The following is a 26880-nucleotide window of genomic DNA, read 5'->3' as shown; positions in this document are numbered from 1 at the left end:
ATTCTAATTGCCCTGAACAAAGTGGGTGAGGATCTGGGTGTTGTTGTTGCAAGCCCAAAGCAGGAGATCTCTGGCTACTTCGCACAGTGAAAGGGTGTGTGTGCCTCCCTGGTTCCAAATATATGCTAGAGCAGTTGTGTTGTCCGAATGCACTGCTACCACTGAGTCACGAGTTGCTAACTCTTTCAGGTTTATGTGTAGTTTCCTCTCTTGTCGAGACCATGTTCCTGCTACTTCAAAGTGTCCTAGAGCTGCTCCCCAACCAGATCCGGTGCGTCGGAGAACAATGTTAGGCTCAGGTTTTGTTGAAGCAGAGACTTTCCTATAAGAAACCTCCCTTCTTCGAGCCACCACTGAAGATCTTCCTTTATTTCCTGTGATGGGGAATACAAAGGAGTCTGGAAGAAACTTCCTGCTCCAACTGGCCTTTAGGAAGAACTGTAAAGGCCTCGCAAGCAGTCTCCTTAATGGTACGAACATCTTGATGGAGGAGAGGGTTCCTAGAAGACTCATCCAATCACTGGCAGAGCAGGACTGTAGATTCCGAGAGTGACGGATTTTCTGGGTGCACGACTGCACTCTGTCTGACGATGATTGTAGGAGCCATTCATCCAGATACAGGTTCACGCCCATTAGGTGAAGCCATTGTGATAGAGGGGCGAGTACTCTGATGAAGACTTAAGGGGCTGTGGACAACCCAATGCACAGAGCCTGAAACTGGAAAACCCCGTCCTGGAATACTGTACAAATCTCAAGAATTTCCTGAATTCTGGTGTATTGGGATATGAAAGTAAGCGTCACTCATGTTGATGGAAACCATCCAGTCACCTTGACAAATTGCAGTGAGAACCGAGTTGTTCGTCTGCAGCTTGAACTTCGTGGTTTGGACGAAGAAGTTCAGAGCGCTTACACCCAGGACTGGTCTCCAACCCCAAGATGCCTTGGGGACTACGAATAGGCAGTTGTAAAACTCCTCCAATGATAAGTCTTCCACCACCTCTATCACTTTTCTGTAGAAGAGCTGCAGCTTCCTTTGAGAGGGCCGAAAACCTCTCCGAGCCTTCCGAGTACACCTTTAAGGTGATGGGAGAAGACGTGAAAGGTCTCTCCTTTAAAGGGATCGAATATCCTTCTCTGATTACTTGAAGCACCCATGATTCCACTCATCTCTCTTCCCACTGTTTCCAAAAATGCTGGAATCTGGCACCCGCTGTGAGACGGAGAACCGGATCCTTACTTGCTAGAGGTGGGTCTTGAGGAGGACTTCTTCAAAATGGGGTGGACGGATCTAGGATTCTGGCGTGGACGAGATTGAGCTCTTCCTCTGCCACCTTGAAAGGGCCGTGGCTGAAGGGTAGAGAACGGTCTAGGATTAAAAGACACAGAAGGAGCATAGCTTCAATCCTTCGGTCGCTTGGCCGATTGTGCTAGCAGATCGAGTGTCGCTTTCTTCTGAAGCTCTGTAGCCACTCGTTCCACTGTAGCTCGAGGAAAAAGGCTACTCTTATCCAACAGCGCAAAAAGAGAAGAGAAGATCTCTGAGAAGGCGCAACTCCTTTGGTGGTGAAGGAACACCACAACTCCCTTTTCTTTAACATGCTCAGAGAAAAGAGGGCAGCTAACCCTTGTGCCCCATATCTAATGGCCTTATTGGCACAAGAACCCCGAGCCAGTCTGCTGCAAAATTGTCCTGCAGCGAAGAACAATCCTCGATCTTCTTGGTTAAGTCGTCCACTATCCGGTTGAGGATAATGAAGATTTTGAAGACCTTGTACGTGTCCTTTACTATGCAGTCGAGTTCTGGAAGTAAAAAACATGATCTTCGCTGAGTCAAAAGCTGATCTACGAGCCGGATCAATCAGGCTGGGAAGTTCCCTTGGGAGGAGGCAGAAACTCCCAAGGATGGCACTTCTCCGGTCGCATAAAAAAAACATACTTTCTCCTAGAAAGGTGCGAAGGAGGGAAACAAAATATAGCCTTGCCTCATTCCCTCTTCTTGGTCAACCAAGCATCAATGCCTGTTAAAGCTTTCTTGGACAAAATCAAGAGAGCAATCTTTGAGAGTTCAGAAGATCCTGCTGGTTACCGCAACATGAAGGAAGACCCAGGAGAAGAAGGCACAGCGGTGGAAAAGTAAGATGGACAGCAGGACAGAAAATAATTTAAACGGAATGCTTAAGATGATGAAGGATGCTCCGGCTCAGGTTCCTCTTCTGCTGAAGAAATAGCAGAAAGCGCCAAGTCTTGTTGCGTTTCCTCTGGTTTCTTAGGAGAAAACAAAGGTTTCTTCAAATACCCCAGGATATTGTCCAATTGCTCATGAATCGGAAGCAGTGAACAATCTTGAGTCGGCAGTACTACAGACACCTTCAGGCACTCAGGGACAGGAGAAGAATGCACAGTCTTCGTAACAGAGGGTGCCAAAACAGGTTGACCCGGTGTAATAGGGACATCTGAATCAGTAGAATCTTCAGCCACATAATCCAACACTGCACGAGAGCTAGAAGCCACTGGAAGATCAGAAACCACTGAGCGTTCTGATCCCATTGTGGGCTTAGGAGCCACTGGGAGCTCTAATCCCACGAGAGGAGTTGATCCCTTCGTACACCTGTGAGCCACTTGGCACTTGGGAGCCAATGGGGGTTTGCGAGCCACTGGGTTCTGATCCTCCAATACATGTCTATTCAAAGGCCTGGAGGAATCATGAAAACACCAACCGCGTCCTTTGGGCTCGGAATCAGAACCACTGGAGTATAAGGTGTGATCCACTGGTGCACCTTTCCAGAACTTAGCTACCGAAACCTGGGAAATACCAACAGGTTAGGTTGAGGGAGCAACTACTTGTGGGCAATCCCCATCGACCTCCCTTGGACTTACGGTTCACCTCCTCTGAGATGCAGAGGAGTCTGGTGGGGACCTTTAAGAGCATCAGTGGGACGAGTAGCCACCCCCTCCATTGACACAACACTAGCACTGACATTTTCACTGACACTAGCACAGGGATCACCACTTGCTTTATCTAAAAGCACTCTTACCGAAGCTCCTATTTGAGCTCCTGTGTTCACTAACGCACCAAGTTTCTTGTCTATCCAAGCTTCGAGACTGGCAATGGCCCTAGGTTCAGAGGGAAGGGAGCCAGGTAACAGAGTCATGGAAGTGCGAGAGGAGTGGGAACAGGCAAGCGAGTAGTCACAGATGTCGAAAGGACCAGTCTAGGAGTAGAGGACACTAGAGCTCTAACCTCGGCTCTAGTAGCCGCCTTTCTATAGCTAGCCTTCTCTAACTCAAGTAAATGGGCAGTCAAAATTCTCTATTTAACTTCGTCCCAGTCTCTACATTCTTTGCACGTCAAGTCAGGAGAAAAAAAACTTGTCCTCAGCAATGAAAACAAATTGAATGAGCGTCATATTTGGAAGAAGTCAACCTAGTATTGCAGCCCTAGCTACAATACCGGTTACTAGACATACTTGAGTCTGACATATGGCAAAAAATCCAAAAAAGCTAAGCTAAGCTTCTCTAAGCTAAGAAAATATAGAGCAGAAGCTACCAAAGCAAAGAATATTTCACCAAATCCTTCGAAAACAATCAAAACCATCTGAGTGAATACTCCCGAACTTCAAAACAAAGCTGCTGAACAACCGATGTATGGTCATTGAGCGGCAAAAACGAACTGAGCTCTTCAGGTATGTTGTAGCTTTACTTCCCCGGAAGTGGGCAGGGCACTTACCTGCACCAAAATAAGAGAGCTCTACTGCGAATTTCAATTCTAAAGCTGCTGTTAAAGTAGAAACTAACAGATATGTAATTACTTGGTAAGTTACATATACAGGCAGTACCCGGTTATCGGTGAGATTCTGTCCCCGACAGCGTGATAACCGAAAATCGCCGGTATCTGGTAATCGGTGCCGTTAACTGGGGATCAGCGCCGATAACCTGAGATCGGTGCCAATAACTGGAGATTGGTGCCGATAACTGGAACTGGTGCCGATAACTGGAACTGGTGTTGAAAATCTGGTTATCGTTATCACTAGACAAGCGGCGTAAAACTGGATTGCCGATAACCAGGGACTGCCTGTACAAAATCAGTCTGCTTTAACAGGAATGAAATTTACATGAACCAGTCAAAGATAAATATAACTATGCAAGAATGCACTCAGCATGAAAAGAGTGAACTTGGGACATAAATAATTTGACAGGGGAACTCAATCAATGTACAGTTATTTCTAAGAGAATCTCTTAATTTTCATTGTGAAAATTACGTATCAGCTGCTAATTAAGATAAGTAAATTAAATTAATGATCACATCTAAAAAATACGTAAATACACATATCCTAAAATGATTCGCCAAAATCAGAGGAGAAAGCAAATGTTTTAAAAGTAAGAAATACTTACACGCAAAGTATGAGGATCTTCAAAAGTTGCATAAGCATTCAAGTAATCCACCTTCTTGTTTCTTAGGGCTACCCTATAGCCCCAGTTTAAGGAACCTATATGACTTTGAATTGCCTCAACCATCTTACTCCAGTCATGAGTCACACCCTCGGGAATTCCCCAACCATATTCACGGGAATCCTGAAAAGTTGTAGGTTACTTGTACAGTATAACTATAAACAATAGGGAAACCAGTATAACATTACAACTTCCCAATAATAAAATAAAATCAAAACTATTCAAACAGAAAATCCTTGCAACTTAATTTTGCTTACATAATGAACATCACCTAAATTATAAATATATAACCCCCTCTTGGGTGGCTGGATGGATGTATGCATGGAAATTATGGAAAAAACCCATTCAGTGCAATGTAATTGATATTAAAAACCAGAAAATATTAGCAAATGAGGTGATGGACATGCACTGAAAGTTTACTAAGATATGTAAAGTTTAATAAGATATGTAAAAATCAAATACCATCAATATCATCCTAAGCTTTTAAAAAATAAGATTTACCACACAGGCATCTTTGCCACTGATTCAAATAGTAGTATACCAGTATATGGTAACCCTTAGAATTTCTCACAGTATGTGCATAATAGTGCACAACTTACAGGAAAAAAAAATATGCAAGCTCAATCTGAAGTCTGGCTAATTACCTTTGTTCATGTATTCAAACAGAATGAAGATTACAAGAACTCTTTAAGTATTATGACCATCTCCCGGCCATTTCCCTATGCTATAAATGTATATGACTGTAATGTTTCATATCAAAACAGGGGAACATTCTAAATATTTATAATTTCAGGTAATGGGACAATTCTTGCCTCCTTGTCTGCCGTCTCCTATACTGTACGTAGAGTCCAACAAGTGCAAGGGCCCAGCACATAATGGATAGACTTGTGGCTGCACAAGGAGAAGCAGCTGTACTCCAGCCTTTTGAGTTAAGAGATAAAATATATTACTTATTCAGTGCTTTCAACGCACTTTAAATCTGGATAAAATAAATAATTGTTTTTCTTTGATTTGTACACATGACCCAAAGTTTGGAAGAAAGCTATCAGTTCTGCAATGAATATGGATGCAATGACAGTTAGCCACCTAGTTTGGGTGGGTCTAAGCAGTCATCCATTTTCTGATTTTGAGCTACTGCTGTCAGTGTTCTTGTGTAAAGGTCACCATCTCAAAATATACTTTTAATTTCAGTTTTACTTATTTCAGCAAGAGACCCCATAACTTCTTTGGAAAATACTTCCTGGTCCTTTGAGCTGAATTATTTAAAAAGATTTGGTAACTGTTGTACTAAACCTTACATAATTGCTTTACCCATGTCTACAAGGTTGGAATTCTTATATAAACTTTTTGGCTGCTTAATATTACATATCTAGAACATCTCCCTTCTAATTCTACCTCAAGGTTTATGGCAGGTGATGTTCTGGGAGTGTCAGAGCATATTCAGGGCATGATGTGTAAGAGGAGCTAATAATTAAGATTGAGAAGCTGACTTATATTTGACAGCTACTGTCCACTTTGGTCCTGAAAAGGGAATCACCTTTTGAGTAGAAACTTCTGTCAGCTCTACAGCTAAAATGAACCACAACTCTGAAATACTCTTATTTATATATAAGCAACACAAAAAATATGGACACCTTTAGAAAATGAAATAACTTTTTAAACTAAATAACATTCAAGAAACAATATACAACTTTCTATATGTTTAAGAGCAAAACAACATGACAGTGTATTTTACTTAGAATGATAAGAGCAAAACAACATGACAGTGTATTTTACTTAGAATGAATCTTGGTGTTAAAAATATGGAATATTTCTAACACCTCAGTAGTTAAAAGCCAGAGTACCAATTAAACTATGTGCAGTACACACAAAATACTTGAAACTATAAAGACGGTTAAAACTGTTCATAAAAATAGATGACAAAAACCTGTTCCACAAACCTAAAAAAGAAAAATACAGTGGCTCTGCAAAAAATAAGAAAACCTTTGTTTCAGCAATTCGATTCCTTTAAAAATATCTCTAGCAAGAGAAAGTGAAGGTAATCAAGAGACTAAAGTAAAGTAACTGAGAATAGTTTACATAATTTAAATAGTCCAAGAGAGCAGATAAAAGGTGTTGAGAAAGATAGCTACAGTATATACTTTGTTCTACAAATACAAGAAAAATATATCAATTGTTAAATTTTCTAGGAAAGAACAAACATTTACAATGAAACCATACCTTAAGCTCATGTCCTAAAATAGCAGCTTGGTGCATTAACTTCTTTGGAATACACCCTACATTGACACAGGTACCTCCAAGACCCCAAGTTGTACCTTTTGGGGTTGGGGTAACAAAGTCACAGACAGCAACTTTGGCTCCAAGATCAGCAGCTTGTTTGGATGCTGCCAAACCCCCTGAGCCACCTCCAATAACAATCTGGAGAAAAAGATTAAAATTAATTCAATTATTGTGAGAAATATTCCACTTTGTTTGCTTTTCTGAAGTAAATTTCAGTTCAATTTAACTTGAGTTTATATCATACAAAACTGTAGAAAGTGAAGAGCAAAGTAACAAGAGTTAAAGGGCGCGACGACGCCATAAGGCCCCATTATAAAGTAAATGACTGTTTCTACCTTATGACTGAAGGGATTTGCTTCAAATTTTTACCACTTATTCTACAATAATGATGAAAATTCTCTCAGAGTTTTGCAGTTGAAAAACTCATGATGTTACTTTTAAAAAATGACCTGTTTTTAAAGTAATTTGTATTTTTCCTAACATACAAACCTGAGGTTTTTATGTATGGGGATTAACTTTCAGCGACATGGAAACCCAGCCGTTAAACTTTTGCAAGGAGGTTATGGTAACAGTTACCAAAGGTAGGGGAGGAAACCACCACCCACCATGTCGGTATACAATCAGTTCTACTTTTTACCTTTTGGCCCCAGGTAAGAGAATGTAGGGTGTTAAGAGGCGGGTCCTTAATGTAAAGGCAGGTTTGTATGTTAGGAAAAATACATATTACTTTAAAAATTTGTTATTTGTCTCTATATAAAAAACCCCTCAGTCTATACACATGGGAGACTTACTTTTGGAGGGAGGATTCACAGTAAATCTCTGGAGGGAGGATTCACAGTAAATCTCTGAACTGACTCGTAGTTCGGCTCACCTGGGTACTCTCTTCCTGGTCATGAAAGAGCAAAGGAAGGAGACCATACCTCTGATCTATTGAACAAGAAAGATGTCCAATTGTCAGACTTCTGGGCATTTCAAAGTAAAGGAATGTAATATCCTTGATTCAAAAGGTTTGGATGAACCCACATTGTCGGAGACTATAAAGTTAATAATAACCAACTGGTCTACTCATAGTCAGTCCCTCTCTTCCCTTGCTAGACAGAAGGAAGGATTTGCATTTTCTGATCCAAATAGAGCTAGACTATAGATCACCTGCATGCACGCCAGTCCAGCACGTGACAGCTCGTTCACGGTTCCTCTGCCCATTGGAAGAGGAAGGAAAACAAGAGAAAGGGAGGAGGCCAGTACCACTACGACTTGTTGAGTATCTGCCATAGGACCCAAGGAAAAGAAGTCCAAGGGCCTATGGGCAACGTCCTACAGTAAAAGATGAATGTGATCTGCACAACTATATTCCATCCTAGTACTCGACCAACAGGTTCTTCCTGCATGGGATGGACAGACCGATACCCCTGGCCTCGAAAGATCTGGACTGAAATGTACTGATGTCCACCAAGAAGTTGCGGGGTACGCTCATTAGATCATCTCACTAGTCAAGAGAAATGATAAATTTGGACACCATTTCTTGGCCAACTTGAAGCTAACGAACGTGTCGTTGACATTGGGCTGAAAATCTAGTCTTTATGGAGGCAATATAGACAGCATACTGTCACTGGCACCACAGGACCATAGAAAAGGAATGATCCATCTCACTTGTCATTTTTGAAACGTAGAATGATGAAAGGCTTAAGCTTACAGATGTAAATGAGTACCAAAGATGTCTTACTTTATTTCAAAGGTGCGAGGAGACAGATCAGAACAGTGCCAACTTCAGTAAGTCAAGAAAGAAGGACTATGATCAAGCTTCTTCAGAGGTTGAAGGAATTTCCAGAAGTCAAGATGCCAAGGTCAACTGCCCTTACCTCATCTCCTGACTTCAACAAATAGACGTTATAATTACATCCATCCTGCTTGGGATGTCTGTTTGGCCACTGTACTGAATGTTCTTCTGTCTGCTCATGTACTTGCACTGCATTAGAACAGATGAAAGTCCACTCAGACCTTTGCTGACCATGGCACTAACATGGTGTCGTTGCTATCACACTGAGGAGTGTCTATCTTGGATCTTGAGATCTAAAAAGAACTGTGCTTAAGTTCCAAGAAAGGATGTGTAGGAGACTGCTGCCCTGGTCAATGTTCCAAAGAATGAAAAAACTCTGGAGGAGGATAGTGTAACCATGGCACTATCTTGGTGTCATTGCTATCAAAGGAGTTCCTATTTGGACACAGACTCCTGAAATTGTCTTAAGATCCACGTAATATTCTCTCCTTGGGTTGTGGATCAACTGGTAATTACAGCATCAGCAGGAGCTACTGCTTACATCTCCCACTCCTCACAGGATGACTGTAATTACATCAAGTCAAAAGAAATGGAGCTCCTAGACACCACTTCTGGACTGAATAGGAACCAAAACCAAGTTGTCAGAACTTAGTTTGGAGGCATTGTTGATCTCCCGACAAATCATGCAAAACAACGGCAAGTCGTCTGTCATACATCCATCATCCTGGAGTATGTCTGGTTGACCACTGTGTGAGTGTGCTACTGCAAACCTGCGCACCCGCACTGCCAATGAAATGTCTCTGGTTGACCGCTATGCTGTGTGTGCTACTGTAACCCCGTGCACCCACACTACCAATGGAATGTGTCTGGTTGACTGCTGCGCTGAGTGTGCTACTGCAAACCCGTGCACCCTCACCGTCAATTGACTAAGGGACTACAGGCAGTCCCCGGTTATTGGTGGGGGTTCTGCTCTGACAGCGTGACGATAACTGAAAATTGCTGATAACTGTAAATTTGCGATTTTCAGCAATTTTCGGAGCATATCACCGCCGTAAAGCACTGAAGACCATCTATTTTTCAGTTATCAGTGGCTCTGTTAGGTATGTATCGGCGCCAATACCCAATTATCGATGCCAATAAGCGGAAATCAGTGATTTCCGGCGCTGAAAATTGCAGATTTTCAGCGCTAGACAAGTGCCGTAAACCAGATCGCTGATAACCGGGGAGTGCTTGTACCATGGTATCATTCCTTGACAACACTATGGAATGCCTATTCTTGGATCCTGAGGCTTGGGGATCTACAATGATTCAGGTTATTGAAGTGTGGATTAGGTCACACTAGGCTAGGTTTAGTTTAGGCTATTAGGTTGGGTTAAGTACCCAACCTAACCTAACCCAACCTAGACCCTTCTGGTTGATGTTATGAAACAAGAAGTCTCAGGATATTGAAGTGTAGGATTGGTAAGGTCAGGCTAGAACTAGTTAGGTTAGGCTAATTACCCAACTAAACCTAACCCAACCTAGTCCCTTGTAGAGCAGGATACTGAAATGCAGGTCTGGTGGGTTAGACTAGAACTAGTTAGGCTAGGCTAAGTTAGGTTAAATACCTAACTTAATCTATACCGCACCTAACCTCAAAGCATCAACCGAAGCATGGAGTACCTTTGGGGGAAGTGTGAACACCACCCCAAGGGGATAGTTGTCATCTCACCATTAGGCTAAGTTCTCTCACCTCTGAATTATACTTTGTCCTTGTGCTCAGAAGAGTATTGCAGAACACTGAGGCTGTTGTACCGAAGAGTAGGCCTAATCCACAGATCTATGGAGCTAGAAAATAATTTAATTGCACAAGGAAAAACTTGCATGACCAGAACTGATTGAATCCTGTTTTGGAAGTGTAGGTTGGTATGATTCTACAGAACTTCACTGTAAACGAAAACCACCCTGCAGTCAAAAAGAGACAGGAATCCGAAGAAATCCGTGCTGACAAACTGTAACTATCTTGGCTCTGGGAGTCAAAGGTTAATATTAGTGTAGGAACAATCAAGAGTCAATGTTTGAATGTGAATGGTGAAACAGATTTCTTCTTCCTAACTGAAAAATGTTGAAGTTTCTGGCTGAACACAAAAAGACAGTCAATTCCGCAATGCCAGCCGTATGGGTCTGACAGAACGATTCATTCGTTTGGTTGTAGAGGTTATGAAAAGGATGTTGGAAACTGTGATGAAAACAACCGAAGAAGGTTGTAACCTAAGTCGGAAACATCTGGGAGAACTATCCATTCGTTTGAATTCACTGGTCATTCATTCAGTGAAGTGGACATTTACTGAAAACGTAGGTTTAGTGCTACCGATGAATATGACACCGTCAACTTACGTTATGAAGGACGTAAAAGTTGGCTGAACAATCCCACTTGCTTGTATGTAGATGGAATGGTAACGTCTGTTGGCCGATACCAGATGATCAAGCTAATATCACGTAAGTGATTGAAAGGCATTGCACAGACATGCCTTTCTAGAAGTCCACAGTAGTTCTATCAAAGCCCTTTGCTCAACAGAATGGAATGAGATGGTGATCGGACGGGAATTAGTGCTTCGACATGGCACGACTGTAGGCCATCCCGTTCTCTTCCCAAACCTTCACATGAGCTAGGTTCATGGTCCATTCCTGGACAAACATCGAGACAAATTCCAGGCCTCCCTGTGCGATGGCCATGTCGATATATGGCCATACATCCATGCTGTTACGTCTGTGGCCGTGCGAACTCAATCTCCTAGGAGAGTGAGAACATGAGAGATGATGAGACGCTGAGGAGCGAGGCTGAAGGGATGACTGGATTAAACTAACCATACGTGCGTGTCTTCACAGATGCGGACGTCCAACAGGACACATTGTGAGACCTGGAACAACAATCGGAGGGCCTTCCAAGAGAGCGTGAACAAGAGGGGTTCTGGAATGACAGAGACTAAGGTCACGGACAAGCGAGTGACGATGCAACAACAGCCTAGGTCATAGATTTTCTAATCGCCGAGCTTTGCTTGGAGTGAAAAAACTGCTGGACAAGAAGCCACTGGATGTGACACCCCCTCACCAGCGAGATGGTAGTGAGCTGGAGTGGGAAACCAAGACAGAAACAAAGAGAAGGAAGACGATGCAGAAGGCTGAGAGGGAGACTTGCAACGCTTCTTTTTCACAACACAGGTGAACTTCTCTTAAAAAAAGATGTTGACTCTGTCAACCACTGCTTCATGAGACCAACAGAGGACAGATTTTAGGTAAAAGTCACCACTGCAGTAGGGGGTCCAAAGCTCTGTGAGGGATACAATGCCGGATGAGCAGGAAAAGAGCCACCACCACAAAAGGGTTCTAAACCTCTGAGAGTGATACACTGCCGACAGATCCAGATTCCGGAACCATAGTCTATGAAGAAACAGAAAATAGTTAAAGACGAATAGGGAACGTGACTGACAAAAAACCTTAAATACTGGTACCTCACCTTATTTAGGAGCTGAGGTTCTCTTCTTATGAGGGCCAGCAAGAGGGAGGGCAAGTGAATAAGTTCACAACAAAAGTTACTTTGGTTACTACCAGCCACGTGTTAGAAAAAGGCAGTTTAATGGAGCAAGGGACAGGAAATCTGTTCTATGGTAGTGTCCGAGCAATTCTAAGGTTGATCTCTCTCCAAGACCCTTTATAGCGTTCGGGAATTACGATTTTTCCTCCTCCTAGGTGGCGTTGGGATCGTTCTGCCCACATGGAAATGCAGGCAGCATGGCTGAACTTTCAAGATGGCGGAAAACACATGTTCAATTTGCCAGCTGACCTGCCTCGGGCAACGATTAGCTCTGATTGGGTCTGCACCTTGAATTTAAGGACTTCTGGCAGCACTTGGACAAGAAAGAGATTGAAGTGGTTTCCCCCCAAAAGCCAGTGGTGAGAGACAGTTTATAGAGGCAAATTTGCCTACAGTGAATCATACTATAATAAATTAATTGCTTAGTCCTTATTTCATTTGTCTTATTGACTGGAAGATGGTGTATGAGGAAACTCCTCATAATATGAAACCCTCACCTGGAATCACAAAAACCCGCCTTGTCTTAACCCTCTCCATTACACAACATCTGAAAGACTAATACGTTACAACATTCCAAGAAATTGTGTAGTAGAAAATAAACATTGTTTGTTCATGAAAAGGCATTTCAGAACAAGGAGGAAAAGAATGTCAAAGAGAGTAGTTCTCAAACGAGGTTGATGGATGTCTAAAAATAGAACAGATGGCATTGAGAGTTGGAACCTATCCCTCCAACTCTCACAATTACATGAATACAGAAAACAGAATACACGAAACAAACACCAAGGAGATGGGTGTTGGGGCTGTGTAAATACAAAAAGGTAAGTAAAATGATATACTGTACAAGGAAAAAAGCTCCAAACCTTATGCAGGCTAAAACAAGTCAACATGGCTATGTAGCATGAATAAGTGAATATATCATTTGTGAGACATAGAAAAACATGTTGAAATATTTCAATATACCAATATATGCAAAGTAAAATAAAAAATATTCAAACACAGAAGAAATATTTGAACGGTAGGACAGAGAAATAAACACGTCTATACCAGACTGTGGCCAAAAAAAAAAAAAAAACGTAGATGCGTAAAACTGAATGTATACCAACTTGGTAGGCGGTGATTCCACCCCTACCATCAGTAACTGTTACTATAACCTCCTTGCAAAAGTTTAACAGCCGGATTTCCATCTCGCCGAAAGTTAATCCCCATATGTAAAGACCAAGGGTTTGTATTGGTGTTGGAACAAATATGCAAAAAAAAAAAAAGTTGCACATTAAAGTGATTTTCCTGACGACAAAATAAAGATATACAGTTACACTACACTCTGTAAAAGTTTCATTCAATTTGGTTTAATCATCTTGAAGAAATAAGCACTTAAATTTGAAAAAAGTGGTTTACTCATCTTGGAAAAATAGGCGTTTAAATTTGAAAAAAGTAAATTTTGAGAAAACAGCAAAACAAACTTTTGGACTTTCAAGACTCCTGAGAGAATCAGGACATCTTGAGCAGGTTATCCCTGTATCATTATAGCCTGTTTTCTCAATGATGCTACAGCTAGAGAGAATGGAATATTTTAGTTGGTGACAATTACTTTTGTATAAATTTGTTGACACTTTTTGCAGGATTTTGGTACAATTTGTCGTTCACAGTGCCGAACAAGCGATGAACAAAATTGTCAAAGCAGTCTAAAGCAGTGTATGTACAATTTGTGGTTCACAATGCCATACACATGATGAACAAAATTGTCAATAAACCAATCTAAAATTTCTTTCTTTTGCAATATTGTTTCAAGATATGTTTATTTACGCATAAAACAGTTGAAAAGCCCTAACTGAAATTTGATAATTCCTCAAAATTCGGCGACCGGCACATCCCTTAACAGACATTCACGGTAATATCCCCAGTTAAGTCATTTCAACATAAAGGGAAAAATAAAAATCAACTTACATCTAACATCCCTTAACAGACATTCACGGTAATATCCCCAGTTAAGTCATTTCAACATAAAGGGAAAAATAAAAATCAACTTACATCTGTTTATAAAAAAAAATTGCCAAAAATACAAAAAAGGAACCAATAAAATGCCAAAAATACAAAAAAGAAACCAATAAAATGCCAAATAACATTAAAAAAAGGTATGGTATAAAATTCAAAAACTTAAAAATGGTAAAAATAAAGTCTTGCTTGCAAGACATCTGTCTATATGTACTATACAATTGTACGTACATAGTTCCAGTGTTAAATCATCCATAAAAAATACATAAATCTAGAGAAAAGTGCCAATTAAAATAAAAAACAAATGTTAAAATATACAAAAAAATATACCTGTGCAGCATATATTAATATAACAAACATATGCACTAAATAAAGTTACTTAGAAGCTTTAAATGTCAAAAAGTTACATTAAAAATGAGCATAATTTTCAACATAAACTCTGGGGAAGAGCACTGCTCAGGTGTTCAAAAGTCAATGTTTTTAACTTTTACAAATAATACAAGTTATTGACATAATTGTAGATTTTTAATGATCAATTTAATCACATTATCATGGGGTTTTAGTATAAAAAAAAAAAAAAAAAAAAAATATTGTCATAGTACATGATGTTACAGTTCCAGCATTTGGTTGCGTGGTAGCATTAGTTCTTGGCAGCGAATTCAAATGTGAGGTTCTGTGCATATTACAGTATTTGCAACATATTTTTTGCGTTGAATTTGTCTTGAATAATTAGTGCCAGGGTTTCAAAGAATGTTTCTAGTGCAAATGCTAATAGACATACAGTAATACTATTCCGCTGGAAATGTGGTCGGTCAATACAATAAAACCCTTCAAAAATTCTTGAATAATTAGTGCCAGGGATTCAAAGAACGTTTCTAGTGCTAGTGCTAATAGACATAATACTATTCCACTGGAAGTGTGGTCGGTCAGTACAATAAAACCTCCAAAAGTCATGAAAACACTAACACCACTTAGCTTGTTCTACCGTTTCATCCATTAAGCACAAGAACACCTTTACAATTAACATGCATAAATTTACTGCACCAAAATGACAGCCAAGGGTTCAATTATAGAGCAATTTATTGTATAGTGTACATATGTTTTACTGTATAAACTAAAATGTATAGCCTGAAAAACTGTAAAGGTAATATTTTTGGACAGTTTATCTAAATACCATACCTTCAAGTATGAAAGCTCACAAAAGTTTTTAATGCCAAAGATTATTAACATTTCAGGCAGATGTCTGTGGTATGCTTTTCAAGTTCAAAACAACCAGAAGAATTTCTAATACAGGTCTAGGTTAAGTATCTTGTTTTGCAAATTACTGAAAAGTCTAAAAAATGATTGAAAATTAACCTCCTTAAAATTCTTAAGAAAAGGATGAACACTAATCTAAAGATTATTGCTTCCAAAAATAGTTTCTATTGTTACCTTTGCACATTTGGATAACATGTCTTGCACAAATAAAAATGTTCACTATACATACAACAATTACGTATATTCATCACTTACCAGGTCATAGTCATAGCTATGTTTGGCTTTATTTATAAGAGGGAGTAATTCACCCTTTGAGTAAGTTTCAAATGTTTTGTCGGCACCACCAAGATGTTCACCATTAATAAAGATATTGGGCACAGTCTTCTGGCCAGATTTATCTATTAAAGCAGCTTGGATCTCAGAACCATTGTCTGTAAAAGAAGAAAAATCTTTGTGAAATCTGACTTAAATCTGACTTACATAAGATAAATAAGTTCAAGTACTAGTAGTTGCTGTCTTCATACACAAGGTTCATTCGTTCTCCCGAAATTAACACTGTAAATGATTATTTAAAATTTCTGTATTTTCTGGAATAGTTACTCTCCTGCACTGCAGACATTTAAAGCATTCCAGTGACATACATCTCAAATCACTAATCTGGAGATCATCTGATGTTCACATTCTCTAATCCCTCTACTTTTACTAACAATCACACACCTTGATATACCTTATTCTTCTCTTTTCAAGGCTTTAAAAATATAAGAGCATTTAATGTCACAAACCAGCACAATCCTCATTTGTTTATCTCAGACGTGTAATAATAGAGCAACCTTACCTTTTCTCCCTTGGTGACTAAACTGCTAAATGGAATTCATTATACAACATACAATACTGCCCTTCTGAACTATGTTTTACCTTATTTTTTAGCCCCAAATATTTTGAAGATCAACACACTACTTCGCAACTTTAAATTTATAATAACAATGTAAATCAACACAAAAGTAAATACCTACAAGAAAATAGACATTTGAATGCCTTTGCCAGTAAGTTCTAGATTTTTACTTTTTCAATGCAAGAGCAAGCATATTTCATATTAGATCATTATAGAATTTTCTGTGATTTCCCAATTGGAAGTGCTACTACCCAAAACAAATCCCTACCTACCATAGTTTCTAGCACACCTAACTGATTGAAATTCAATGAAACCTTCATATAGCCTAACATATCTACTGAATTTACAAATGTCTCAAGAAATAGCTGTCCGGCCATCAACTTTTGTTCAAATTTATAAAAAAAAAAATTATATGAATTACATGTGCTTACAAGTCAATGTTTTGGCTTCCTTACAGCTACTTAACAAACATTGGTTGAAAAATATATCATGCACAAATTTTAGGCAAATACCTTCAACCACAAGCTTGAAATCTGAAATTACATAATCATGGCATCTGCAGGCCCCCTTTCAAACTCGACATCTATTCATATAAATAGAAACTCCATATTATAAATGTTTAGTTTATATCACCTTGCCAAACATATGCATACCTTTGATTACCTTCTCCCATAAATATGTCAGGTTGAACTATAGATTTTTTACTGTGTGATAGTTTTTTTCATTTTTCCAATACAGTATTTCATTTGCTTTTTCATAAAAAACACTGATTGCTGATATCTAACATACATATTCTATCAATCTTGAAAGTAATGAACAACTCTAGTGTACTATTTTACTGCTTTACAGTTTACCATAAGCTCCCAATTTAGATACCTTCCAATTACAATAGAATATATTAAATATTCCATAAGTGTAATTATTAGATGGCTATACAGTATATTTACAGTTCTGAAGAGTATAAAACCTGATTTGCTTGCACTTTGTACACCATTTTTGCACCAAAAATAAAAATATTTTATATTTTTAGTGTGCATTCCGAGTACTATGCCAAAATAAAAATAATGGTTGTTACACCCTACACATGGCAAAAGAAAAGTACCTATGACAAAAATATAAACATTTCATAAATATTTTTTTTTCATAAAATTTGACTCCTATTATCATAAAAAATGTCATAAATATCAGATTATCAAATTTGACAAATGTATACTGCAAAAAAAAAAAACATGTTATAATTAGGACAGATTTTCTTAGAAAAATATCACTCAAGTGTAAGTACATCACTGTGATCACTTTTTGTCAGAAGACAGCAGAAAAAAACTGGTTCATAATCTCTTGTAATTTTTTATATATACATTTATGAATTCAATTAATCTCCTCGACAGATACCCTAATCTCAATCCCTTTCAAGAATAAAAATTCCTGTTGTGATAGTGACAATTTCAGGATACAAACACTCAAATACTCATTCAAATCAAGTACTCTCTCAGCAGTAGATAGTAACCACAACTTCAACAAAGAATTGGATTCTTGTTCAATTAGGGCAGTGACACAAATCTAAGATCAGCAGTTTTGTTCTTTTTTACTCAAGGATGACTCACAAGAGCAAAGGTAAAATCAATCAAGCTTCTTAAATGCCCAATGGCTCTCCACAAGACTGATAAAACAGGTCCAGGCTGACCCAAATGGTCCTATTTCCATCATCACCTTTGAAACCTGACACGTTTAAAATATGACCTACTCAGATATTACTGATTACACAGATATTATTGGAGTTAACTTAATCCAAATTCAGTGAAAATGGGTAGTATATTAACATCAGCCAAGTTCTGAGACACATCTGTTCTTGGACCGTACAAATTAAAGCTCTACTTGTCGAAAATTTCTACTGATGTTAGCCAGTCTTACAAAGCTATAAACGTAAGTTCCGTTAACTTCAAGTTTGATTTAAATTCTTACAGAAACCAGTATTCTGAGAGCAATGCTAAGCACTACATAGCCCCTACTTCCAAAAAACCATTAAACATCATCTCGACTGATGGGACTGACGACACTTATCATTCTTCCTAAGGTAAGTTCGACAATTTTGTTTCAGATCTATTTGGGAAAATACTCTATTGTCGCTTATACTATCCATGGGCAAACACCAACTTGGTGTTCAAACGCCCTTGTATGGTCGTCCAATCGTAATTTATCTTATATTAACATAAGAGTATCACCTTGTATACAATTGTCATTCTTATTTTAGTCACGAGTTGGCGCTAATTACCTCTTTATTTTTATGCACACACAACCATCTTAATACTTTTTGCTTGGAAATTAGGCATAAACGTTTCTGCTTATCACATTGTGACTCGAGTCTAATATTTCAAAACAGCGAGCATCTGTGAAATGTTTTTTGGAAACTAAGGTATCTGCAATGTTTTAATTCAAAGTGAAGGGAATATTTACCGGCCGAGAACCAGTGAGCAGCTGTGTTTTCAGCTGCGTTCGTTTGTTAGTTACTGTATCATCACGATAACTGAAACTCGTTAGAGATATTAACTTGAAGTTTTCACACTAGTTTGTGTTACGATAAAATAAGTTTACAAAGAAACAGCAATTACATATCCACATTTAGTCTGCTCACGTCACAATACGCTACGTCGGCCTACCAATGCACGCTGCGTTCGAATTTACTCTCTTGGCTTAGCCTAGGGATTTAGAAATTGTTTAAAATATCTCTTAATCGTGAAATAAAAGGATTTTTTATTCTTTTTATCTTTCATCTATGTAAAGGCACTTTTCAAACGCTTAACTGCAGCTATACGGCACAAAAAACAAGCCACGTTACTAGCCTCTCTCCTCCCACATGCCATTCCATGCACCTTTAGTAATCGCGGTCGTTTGAAGATGTGTTTTTGGTTCGTAAACTAACGTGAATATGCACACCCAACAATGACAAAGAAATGTAAGTTGCTGGATGAATGTCGAATGTTTCAGGGCAGGACGACGAATATTTTTTTTTCTGGTATGGAAAGTATGAACTGTATATCGATTTTTAAACAGTTTCTGTTCTAGAAAAAGTCTGAAAAGATATTACAGTACCAACAATCTTTTGTTCAGTAAAAGAACCAGATGGGAAAGTTGAAAGAAGCTTTGGTGGTCCAGAAAACATTTTCCCCTAAGAAACAAAACCAAAAGGAGAATATTGCGCGAGCTAGCAGCATTTTGTCTGAGAAAATTAACCAACATTAAAAATAAAATTATAGTAAGGGTGAATCTGTGAAAGAATACTTACAACCCGTTGCTGAAATTCTGTCCTGAGAAAAAGAGACTGACTGTGTTTGTGCCGCAGAACATTGGTCATTAATAAAGAACTGATGTGGCTAAACTTTGTGTTTGTGTGTGGCGTTGAAATCAATTTTAATGTCACTGAAGAAACGCTCGGACTACAAACAATGCTAGGAACAACGACAGGTGATATTTTTCAGGTGAAAATGCTGAGCAAATGTAATCTTCCAAACCATAAGAAACAGTGTTAAAACAATGTGGGTGCAAGTAAGGCTGGGTTTATCTCTTAGATAAAACGCCAGGTTTTCAGAGTACACACAAAGGAAAGACGCCACCGAATTTCATTGCATAATATATTTGCAGAATTTGAGTGCCATATCTACTAAATTTTTAAATGCCACATCCGTTGTTATTTCACGTGTCCACTTTAAAAGTTACGGGCTCTCAATCACTACAAGAGACAAGAAGTCTCAATAACCATCAATTCACAAGAGCCAAGAGGTCTCAACCATCAATTCAGACTTCCTGGAAGACACTGACTCAATATGACATCCTTGATAAGTACAGTGGATAAGTAGTGAAAATTCTGAGACAATTTCAGTCTGAAAGATGATATTTTTACTTCTGGGACATGCAGGAAACTTCGATATGAGCACTGGCATCGTGATTCAACTTTTCCTACCTATGGATTTAACTTTCTTTCAGGATGAGTTCAACGTGAAATTTGCGAGGCAAAAGTCAGCTTGTTCACGATTTCTACAAGCACGTTAGTATTTCAAACGATCTTCGGCTCCAAGAAAGGCAATAGGGATAAAGTTAAACTTTCCACTTCCTATTTCATAAAAGTATGAACACAGCTTCTGTTACTCAACAAGCAATTCAGTGACATCTAAGGATCTTAGTTCACAAGAACCTTACTTCCTTGCCGTTTAGTCTCCATTTCAAGTGAATGTTGAGTCTTTTCTCCAAATACTTAAGATAGAATTGCTCGAATTCCAATGAAGTGACTCTCAAGTGCGTGAATTCCCCAACTCTACTAACTATTACAAGTCTTATCGAAAGAACACTACCCGCAAATTCAGAGATTAGCAAGATCATTTATTTTCATTTTCGGACGCATTTAGCGAACAATTATTTTCCCGAATTAAACACACACACACAGACACAGTCTAATCCCAATCAAAGCTCAGTGATGAACATTTACAAAGTAACTTAATTTCTTTAACACTGGTTATTCTATTGATTTTGTCTGGCATAATACTTTATGCAACCAAATGATGTTCTACTGAAAACATGCAGCCCGAGGTCACGGTGAAAGGCTGGTCACGGTGAAAAGTCAGCTAAAAGGCTGTCAATGTCTGATCTAATGCACGTTAACATTAACGAGGTTAGTGTGATAGGCACACTGACAGTCAGTCATACAGATGGTCAGTCTTCCTTCGCATACATATAGGCATTATGACCCAAGTAAAAAACCTGTCATCTATTTCACTATGTAAGGCAGTTGGTAAATGTTTCAAACACACTGACAGGCAAACAGACATACGACCTCCCTTTATGAACACTATGTACAAAGTTCTACCGTCGAAACTAAGTTTGAAAGAAATCCCTTCAAATTTGGGGGAAGAAATGCCCTTCGACTGGGAAGGAGCTGCGATGACAAGGCAAGAGTGATAGACAGACATACAGACAGTCGATATTATAGATTCATGCACGTCTATGCATGATGGTCTACTTCTTACCCAACTCTACTGGGATCCCTTCAACCCTGGAGGAACAACTGAGACAAGCAAAGCGTGACGGACATACTGACGGACGGACATACGGATGGGATAAAAACTATGGTCCCTCGACTCTGCAGAAATAAACAATATATCCAAGGCTGTAACGCAAAAGAGAAACAAAGGCAGAGATTTAGCCTTAAAACGTAAGTGCGATAAATAACCAGTAATCCTATATACATAACACTTCTGTTTCATTCCTCAATCATTATCGTAACATTATAAACCATGATAAACATCCACAATAAACATAAGGCTTTCAAATTGTCAACAAACACGCAGTATCACACTAAGTGATGCCATTTCGTAATTATTATTATGTTTTCTTTCTTTGAAACATCAAGAATTAACAGGATACGTATCATGTTACCGTACAAATATGCCTGTTTCTTCATATGGGTTTTCTGTGCTAAAAAAAAAATGGGGAGGGGGGGCCTCACCCACGGGACTTTCCCTTTACATTCCCTGGCATTCTAGGAAAGAATTCCCACCATTTAAACCTAATGCAAGGGGCAGCCCACGCTTTCTTCACGACAGAGAGAGAGAGAGAGAGAGAGAGAGAGAGAGAGAGAGAGAGAGAGAGAGAGAGTCGCACTGGGGGTCAACTGTGAACAGGCCTTCTCTTTCTTAATCCAAGGGATATTGCTATAGAACGAACACCAGCAATCAATCTATCGACGGAAATTCCAGAGGTGTAAGAAAGGTCACAGCAACAGAACCCAGATGCGACTTGTGGTTAATTAAATAAAAAGCCATTAACACCAAAACAAATTGGAGGCAGAAAACCCCTTTCCCGTTAAAATGAGTTCCCACAAGAACTAAAGAGAAATGTGAAAACTTGGGGAATTTCAGACAAATCACATATCATTACACTAAAAAGTTACAACATGAAAAAAGTTACAGAAAACTATGAAATATAACTAACAAATAAATTGGGCTACCCAATGGGTCAAAAGGACTGAGAAGCGGGCCTATAAAAAGACAAGAATGTGTTGATAACAAGATGCTAACGCATTGACGAAAACCAAGTTGGATCCGCCCAAAGGTCTGAACAAATAACGAACAGAAATATTTCTGTTATTTGAAAAAATACTCCATTTTTCATTTCTCTTGCAAAGTGTTTCCTTCATTACCTAAGATATTAATCAAGGCTTTCTCTTTGTAAAATATTAAATAAGACACGCACATATGCATGGCATACTTTATTTATATGCAAAGACCAACTGAACGGTCAAGTCAATGCCTTTTTAGCAAACAAGAGAAAGAATAAAAATACACACACACACACACTATATATATATATATATATATATATATATATATATAATGACACTTTAATAAAAATGATTTTCAAGCATACGACCACATACTACAACATAGCAGAATATTCTGAATGCTGTTTATCCGTCAGCTTCCAACCACTGCCACGCAGGCATACCCTGATACCAGCTCGACTCAAGGTCACATACGGGAATCCAAAGGAGAGAAACTTCAAAACAAGTCTTCACACTATCGCCTGCGTTTCCTTCAAGGCGCATAAAAAATAACGATTTTCGTCACCTAACGCGGAGAGCGATAAATCCATGCAGGGCGAAGCGGAGAAAAATAAGTATGTTTGAGCAAAGAGAGCGGATCGAATTGAAACTGTATCCTTGTAGGTGTGGCAACAGAATTATTTAACATAACGTTAGTGGAACACTCTCGAGTACGATCACGGACATCTTGCTGAAAACAAGGTTATGAACAGAATGATAATACATTTTCGATTAAAACTTAACTTGGATGCAAATTGTCACAAATTCATAATAAAATCCATTAAGAAAAAATAATTCTGCACAACCCAAGAAAAATCAAGGTGAAGATGAAACACTGTGGTCAGAATTAATAGGTCAACAGGCAATCATGCTCGTCTGTCCCTAACAATACAATCGAATTAAAGATTTAATGGATGGGGTAGATGGTGTATAATGTTCTGTGCAGTAACGACTGTGTAAATATTAGAAGGAATATATTGTATATATATATATATATATATATATATATATATATATATATATATATATATATATATATATATATATATATACACACATATAAATGCATATATTTATATATACATATATACATATATACATATATACAAGCAATATATATATATATATATATATATATATATATATATATATATATATATATATATATATATAATATATATATATATATATATATATATTTATATATATATATATACATACATACACACACACATACAAACACACCAGTGGAAATCATGTGAGAGCGCAGCAGGAGCAATTTGTGAAGGAATACTTGTATTAATATATACCCGTGAGGCGCTTACATCTTGATGGAACAATTAGTCAAAATTACCCAGAAACTCGAACCTGACACGAAATTTCTTTAAATAACCTTTACAATCTCCAATATGTGTGGAAACAGCATCGTGCCAGTCACTACGTGCTTATAAAACCGCTAAAGCCCAGACAATAAACAATGTTAAGCCTTTGAAAAATATTGATAAAAGTTTTTTAATATTTCTTAGAAATTCTCAGGATGCGCATAGATAAGAATTTAGGACTGGAACTCGTGAAGATAAACTTTTTACTTATCACTGACTAAAAAAATCCCCAAAATCAACTTTACTCGAGGCATCGAGCAGTCAATAACGTGCTTCAAAACGAGCGTCGCTTATCATCACGCAAGTTCGTGATAGAACGATACCACTGAACCAAATAATTCTTTTATCAGGTCGTAATCAGTGAGGTGTTCATTTCTATGATCGCAGTTAAATTAAAGGCCATTACGTGTCACATGTCAAGGTCACTACAGAAGAAACAATGAAATACCAGGAACTCCATTGATATCCTTAAAAGATTTTCTCGACTACATTCCGATGAATAAGGATAAAATTATAGACTTACAAGACCACATCAGAATAAGAAGTTCAAGGAAGTGTAGGAACTTTTAATACCTGACTTTAAAAAACTCTCACACACAAAACCAGGATACGCCCTTATCTTTCCGAGAAAACATGATAAATCGATGAAGAATGTAAAACTTATGAAAGCTCGGAATATGAATTCATCAGGACTAAATGTAAATTTAACCTTAGGTGCTAGGCCCACACGGACTAGTGTACAGAAATATTAAAAACACAAAAGTTAGGTAATGAGCATATCAGAGGCTAAATTAACAAAATTCTTGAATGCGACAAATTTACTTACGCATGGACGTTAAAACCGAGAAGTGCCCGACACCGCATCTGATTACGCTAGAGCTCTTCAAATGCCTAAGAGGTCTTTCAATGAACTGCAAAAGATCGTCTCTAAAACAGTACGGCTAATATTACAATATTCTTTAGGGTGATACAAAGATTTTTCTTCGACTGTGATCTTTCTGACCTTTTCTTTTTATAAATCCACGTAGGCCACAAGGGAAAATCGGCCTGCAGACAGAGACAAGTTACACGAAAGGTGATAAATAAATATGAGGGGAAACGATAATAAAACCGATACACCTAAAATTCAAGAGATGTCAGCAGAAAGCAGGAACGAATTTTCTCCTCGTTTCAATATTTGGTGATCAGAAGATTCCACAAATGCACTAGGCAAAATATTCCACATTTTAGGCGTCGCCAAGATAAAAACTCATAGAAACTGAGGAGTATTAAATCTACTCGGTTTTCTAAAACAGAATCCTAGAAAACTACGTAATAGGTGAAGGCTAAGATTTAGTGGGACTTCAAAAAATTTTCACTGTTATATTTAAATAACACGGACTAGCCAATCGTTCTGCTCGTGCACTAACGAATACGAAGGCAATGATATCGAAATCTTGGTTCAGCAGCGATTCGTTCAATGTCAAGACATCAACACGCACACATATTGAGTGAATAACGATGCTCCGATTCAAAATGACAACCACGAATATTACAAAGGTCACTATGACATTTCAGAGACACCGCAAACAAAAACTATCAAGGTTAAAAAGCTTCCTGCTACGATTCTAGTGGTAATCTTCTGGGTTCAGTTCTTTGTCATCTACACCTTTCAACTTCACTTATCATTGGGAGAATCCTCATTCATTTCTTCATTTGTCTTCGTCAACACTCTCTTCTCGTTCTCACACCAATTCTGATCTCGAGAGCAAATCTTACCGGGGGATCTAACAAATTAGTACTGTACAATTAACCTCTCTAAAACCAAATACATTTCCTCTGCGCTTTCCACATCAATTTTTCAATACTGGTAAATGAAAATAAATCAACCCATCAGCGTAGGAGTGTTTTGTTTACTTCAAATTTGATTCAGATCACAACCTTTAAACTAATATTTCTACAAATTACAAACTTGGTGTAAAATAATTAACTTCATTCCGATTACTAAGGCTTCATATGCTTCGGCTTCAAGTTTGAACCCCTGGCTAGAGGGCAGAAATCTAATGCCAAGGTCCGGAATTCTCTATCTGCTTTGCTTCACATTATTGTGTTGGATTGAACGGGCTTGTGCTAGCGAGGGCTCGTTTATGCAAACTACCATAATCAGTATTCAATATCTATGTCAACAGTCATTATAAGAGATAATATATTACTTAACTGTAGCTTTCCATTTCTCTTTCATTTCTTGCCTCTGATCGGCTCGATAAGGAGGCTACGTTGTCTAGGGTCATTGGCCGTGACGTGTATACAATAAATTAAGTACACATGACACGAACAATGAGATATATAATATATATTAAAAGCTTAAGTTAACTATACAAAGGTGGGAAAGTGAACTGAATCTGACTAAATAGTCTCCCTCGTGTAAGCTGAGGATTGCCTCAACTAAGACCTCTGGTTTTCATCACATGGCTGTATACATTGTCTTATTTCTTCCTTTTCCACCACCCCAGCATTCCGCTAACATCTGCTACATAATTCACTGATAAGATCAACAAAGATTTTAACGAACCGTATCTGTAACATTCCTTTCCAAGATATGATAGAACGTATTCGAGATTTGTTATGTGATATATAGCCCGAGAGAGAGAGAGAGAGAGAGAGAGAGAGAGAGAGAGAGAGAGAGAGAGAGAGAGAGAGAGAGAGAGAGAGAGAGAGAGAGAGAGAGAGAGAGAGCCCTTATTTAGTGACAGTATCTACTCTAGATCTTAGTCCTTAGTGCACAGCAAAATGCCAAAGTTCATGACCTTTCAACGACTATCAATTAATCAAACAACAGATTGCACAGCATACAGAAATCGATGTTTACCTGGAGACGTTCTTGAGGCTGTGAAGGTGTGCATCAAGAATAGGCTATTACGAAACTTTCTTCGACAAGTGACAGCTCCCAACATCCGTAAGGGGGGAATTCCACAAACCACAACCACCACCAACACGATATGGCATACGTGAGGGAGCATAATGACCACCTTTATTTTATACGATATCACTCGAATAGATCTTTCAGCAATGCCTTTGATGATATCACGTCGTGTTTATATACCGAAGCAGGCTTCTTCTCTCATTTATGTTGCTTTAATAAAACAAATGTAAAAGTAATGACCTCAAAGCTTTCATGTCTGTCAAATTAGGCGTTATTTGCCATGC

General features: G+C 38.4%; 2 protein-coding genes across 2 annotated transcripts in view; one reads left to right on the top strand and one right to left on the bottom strand.

Annotated features, from left to right (window-relative positions):
- Positions 1 to 26880, bottom strand: part of Trxr1 (Thioredoxin reductase 1) — an 84520-nt gene that overhangs the window by 44872 nt on the left and 12768 nt on the right. The window contains exons 3-5 of the mRNA XM_067104096.1: positions 15585 to 15760; positions 6670 to 6867; positions 4393 to 4572 (exon numbers count right to left, since the gene is read on the bottom strand). Coding sequence (XP_066960197.1) covers positions 4393 to 4572; positions 6670 to 6867; positions 15585 to 15760 — 554 coding nt within the window. The remainder of the gene's footprint in view (positions 1 to 4392; positions 4573 to 6669; positions 6868 to 15584; positions 15761 to 26880) is intronic.
- The window catches only part of LOC136838669 (bumetanide-sensitive sodium-(potassium)-chloride cotransporter-like), a 96023-nt gene continuing 87160 nt past the window's right edge, over positions 18018 to 26880 (top strand). Inside the window, exon 1 of the mRNA XM_067104059.1 lies at positions 18018 to 18295. The gene's annotated coding sequence lies outside the window, so the exon portion shown is untranslated. The remainder of the gene's footprint in view (positions 18296 to 26880) is intronic.

Source organism: Macrobrachium rosenbergii, chromosome 1 (genome assembly GCF_040412425.1).
Source record: "Macrobrachium rosenbergii isolate ZJJX-2024 chromosome 1, ASM4041242v1, whole genome shotgun sequence".
Lineage (NCBI taxonomy): Eukaryota > Metazoa > Arthropoda > Malacostraca > Decapoda > Palaemonidae > Macrobrachium > Macrobrachium rosenbergii.
Note: the sequence above shows the minus strand (reverse complement) of the source record. Positions and strands in the feature narration are given on the sequence as shown.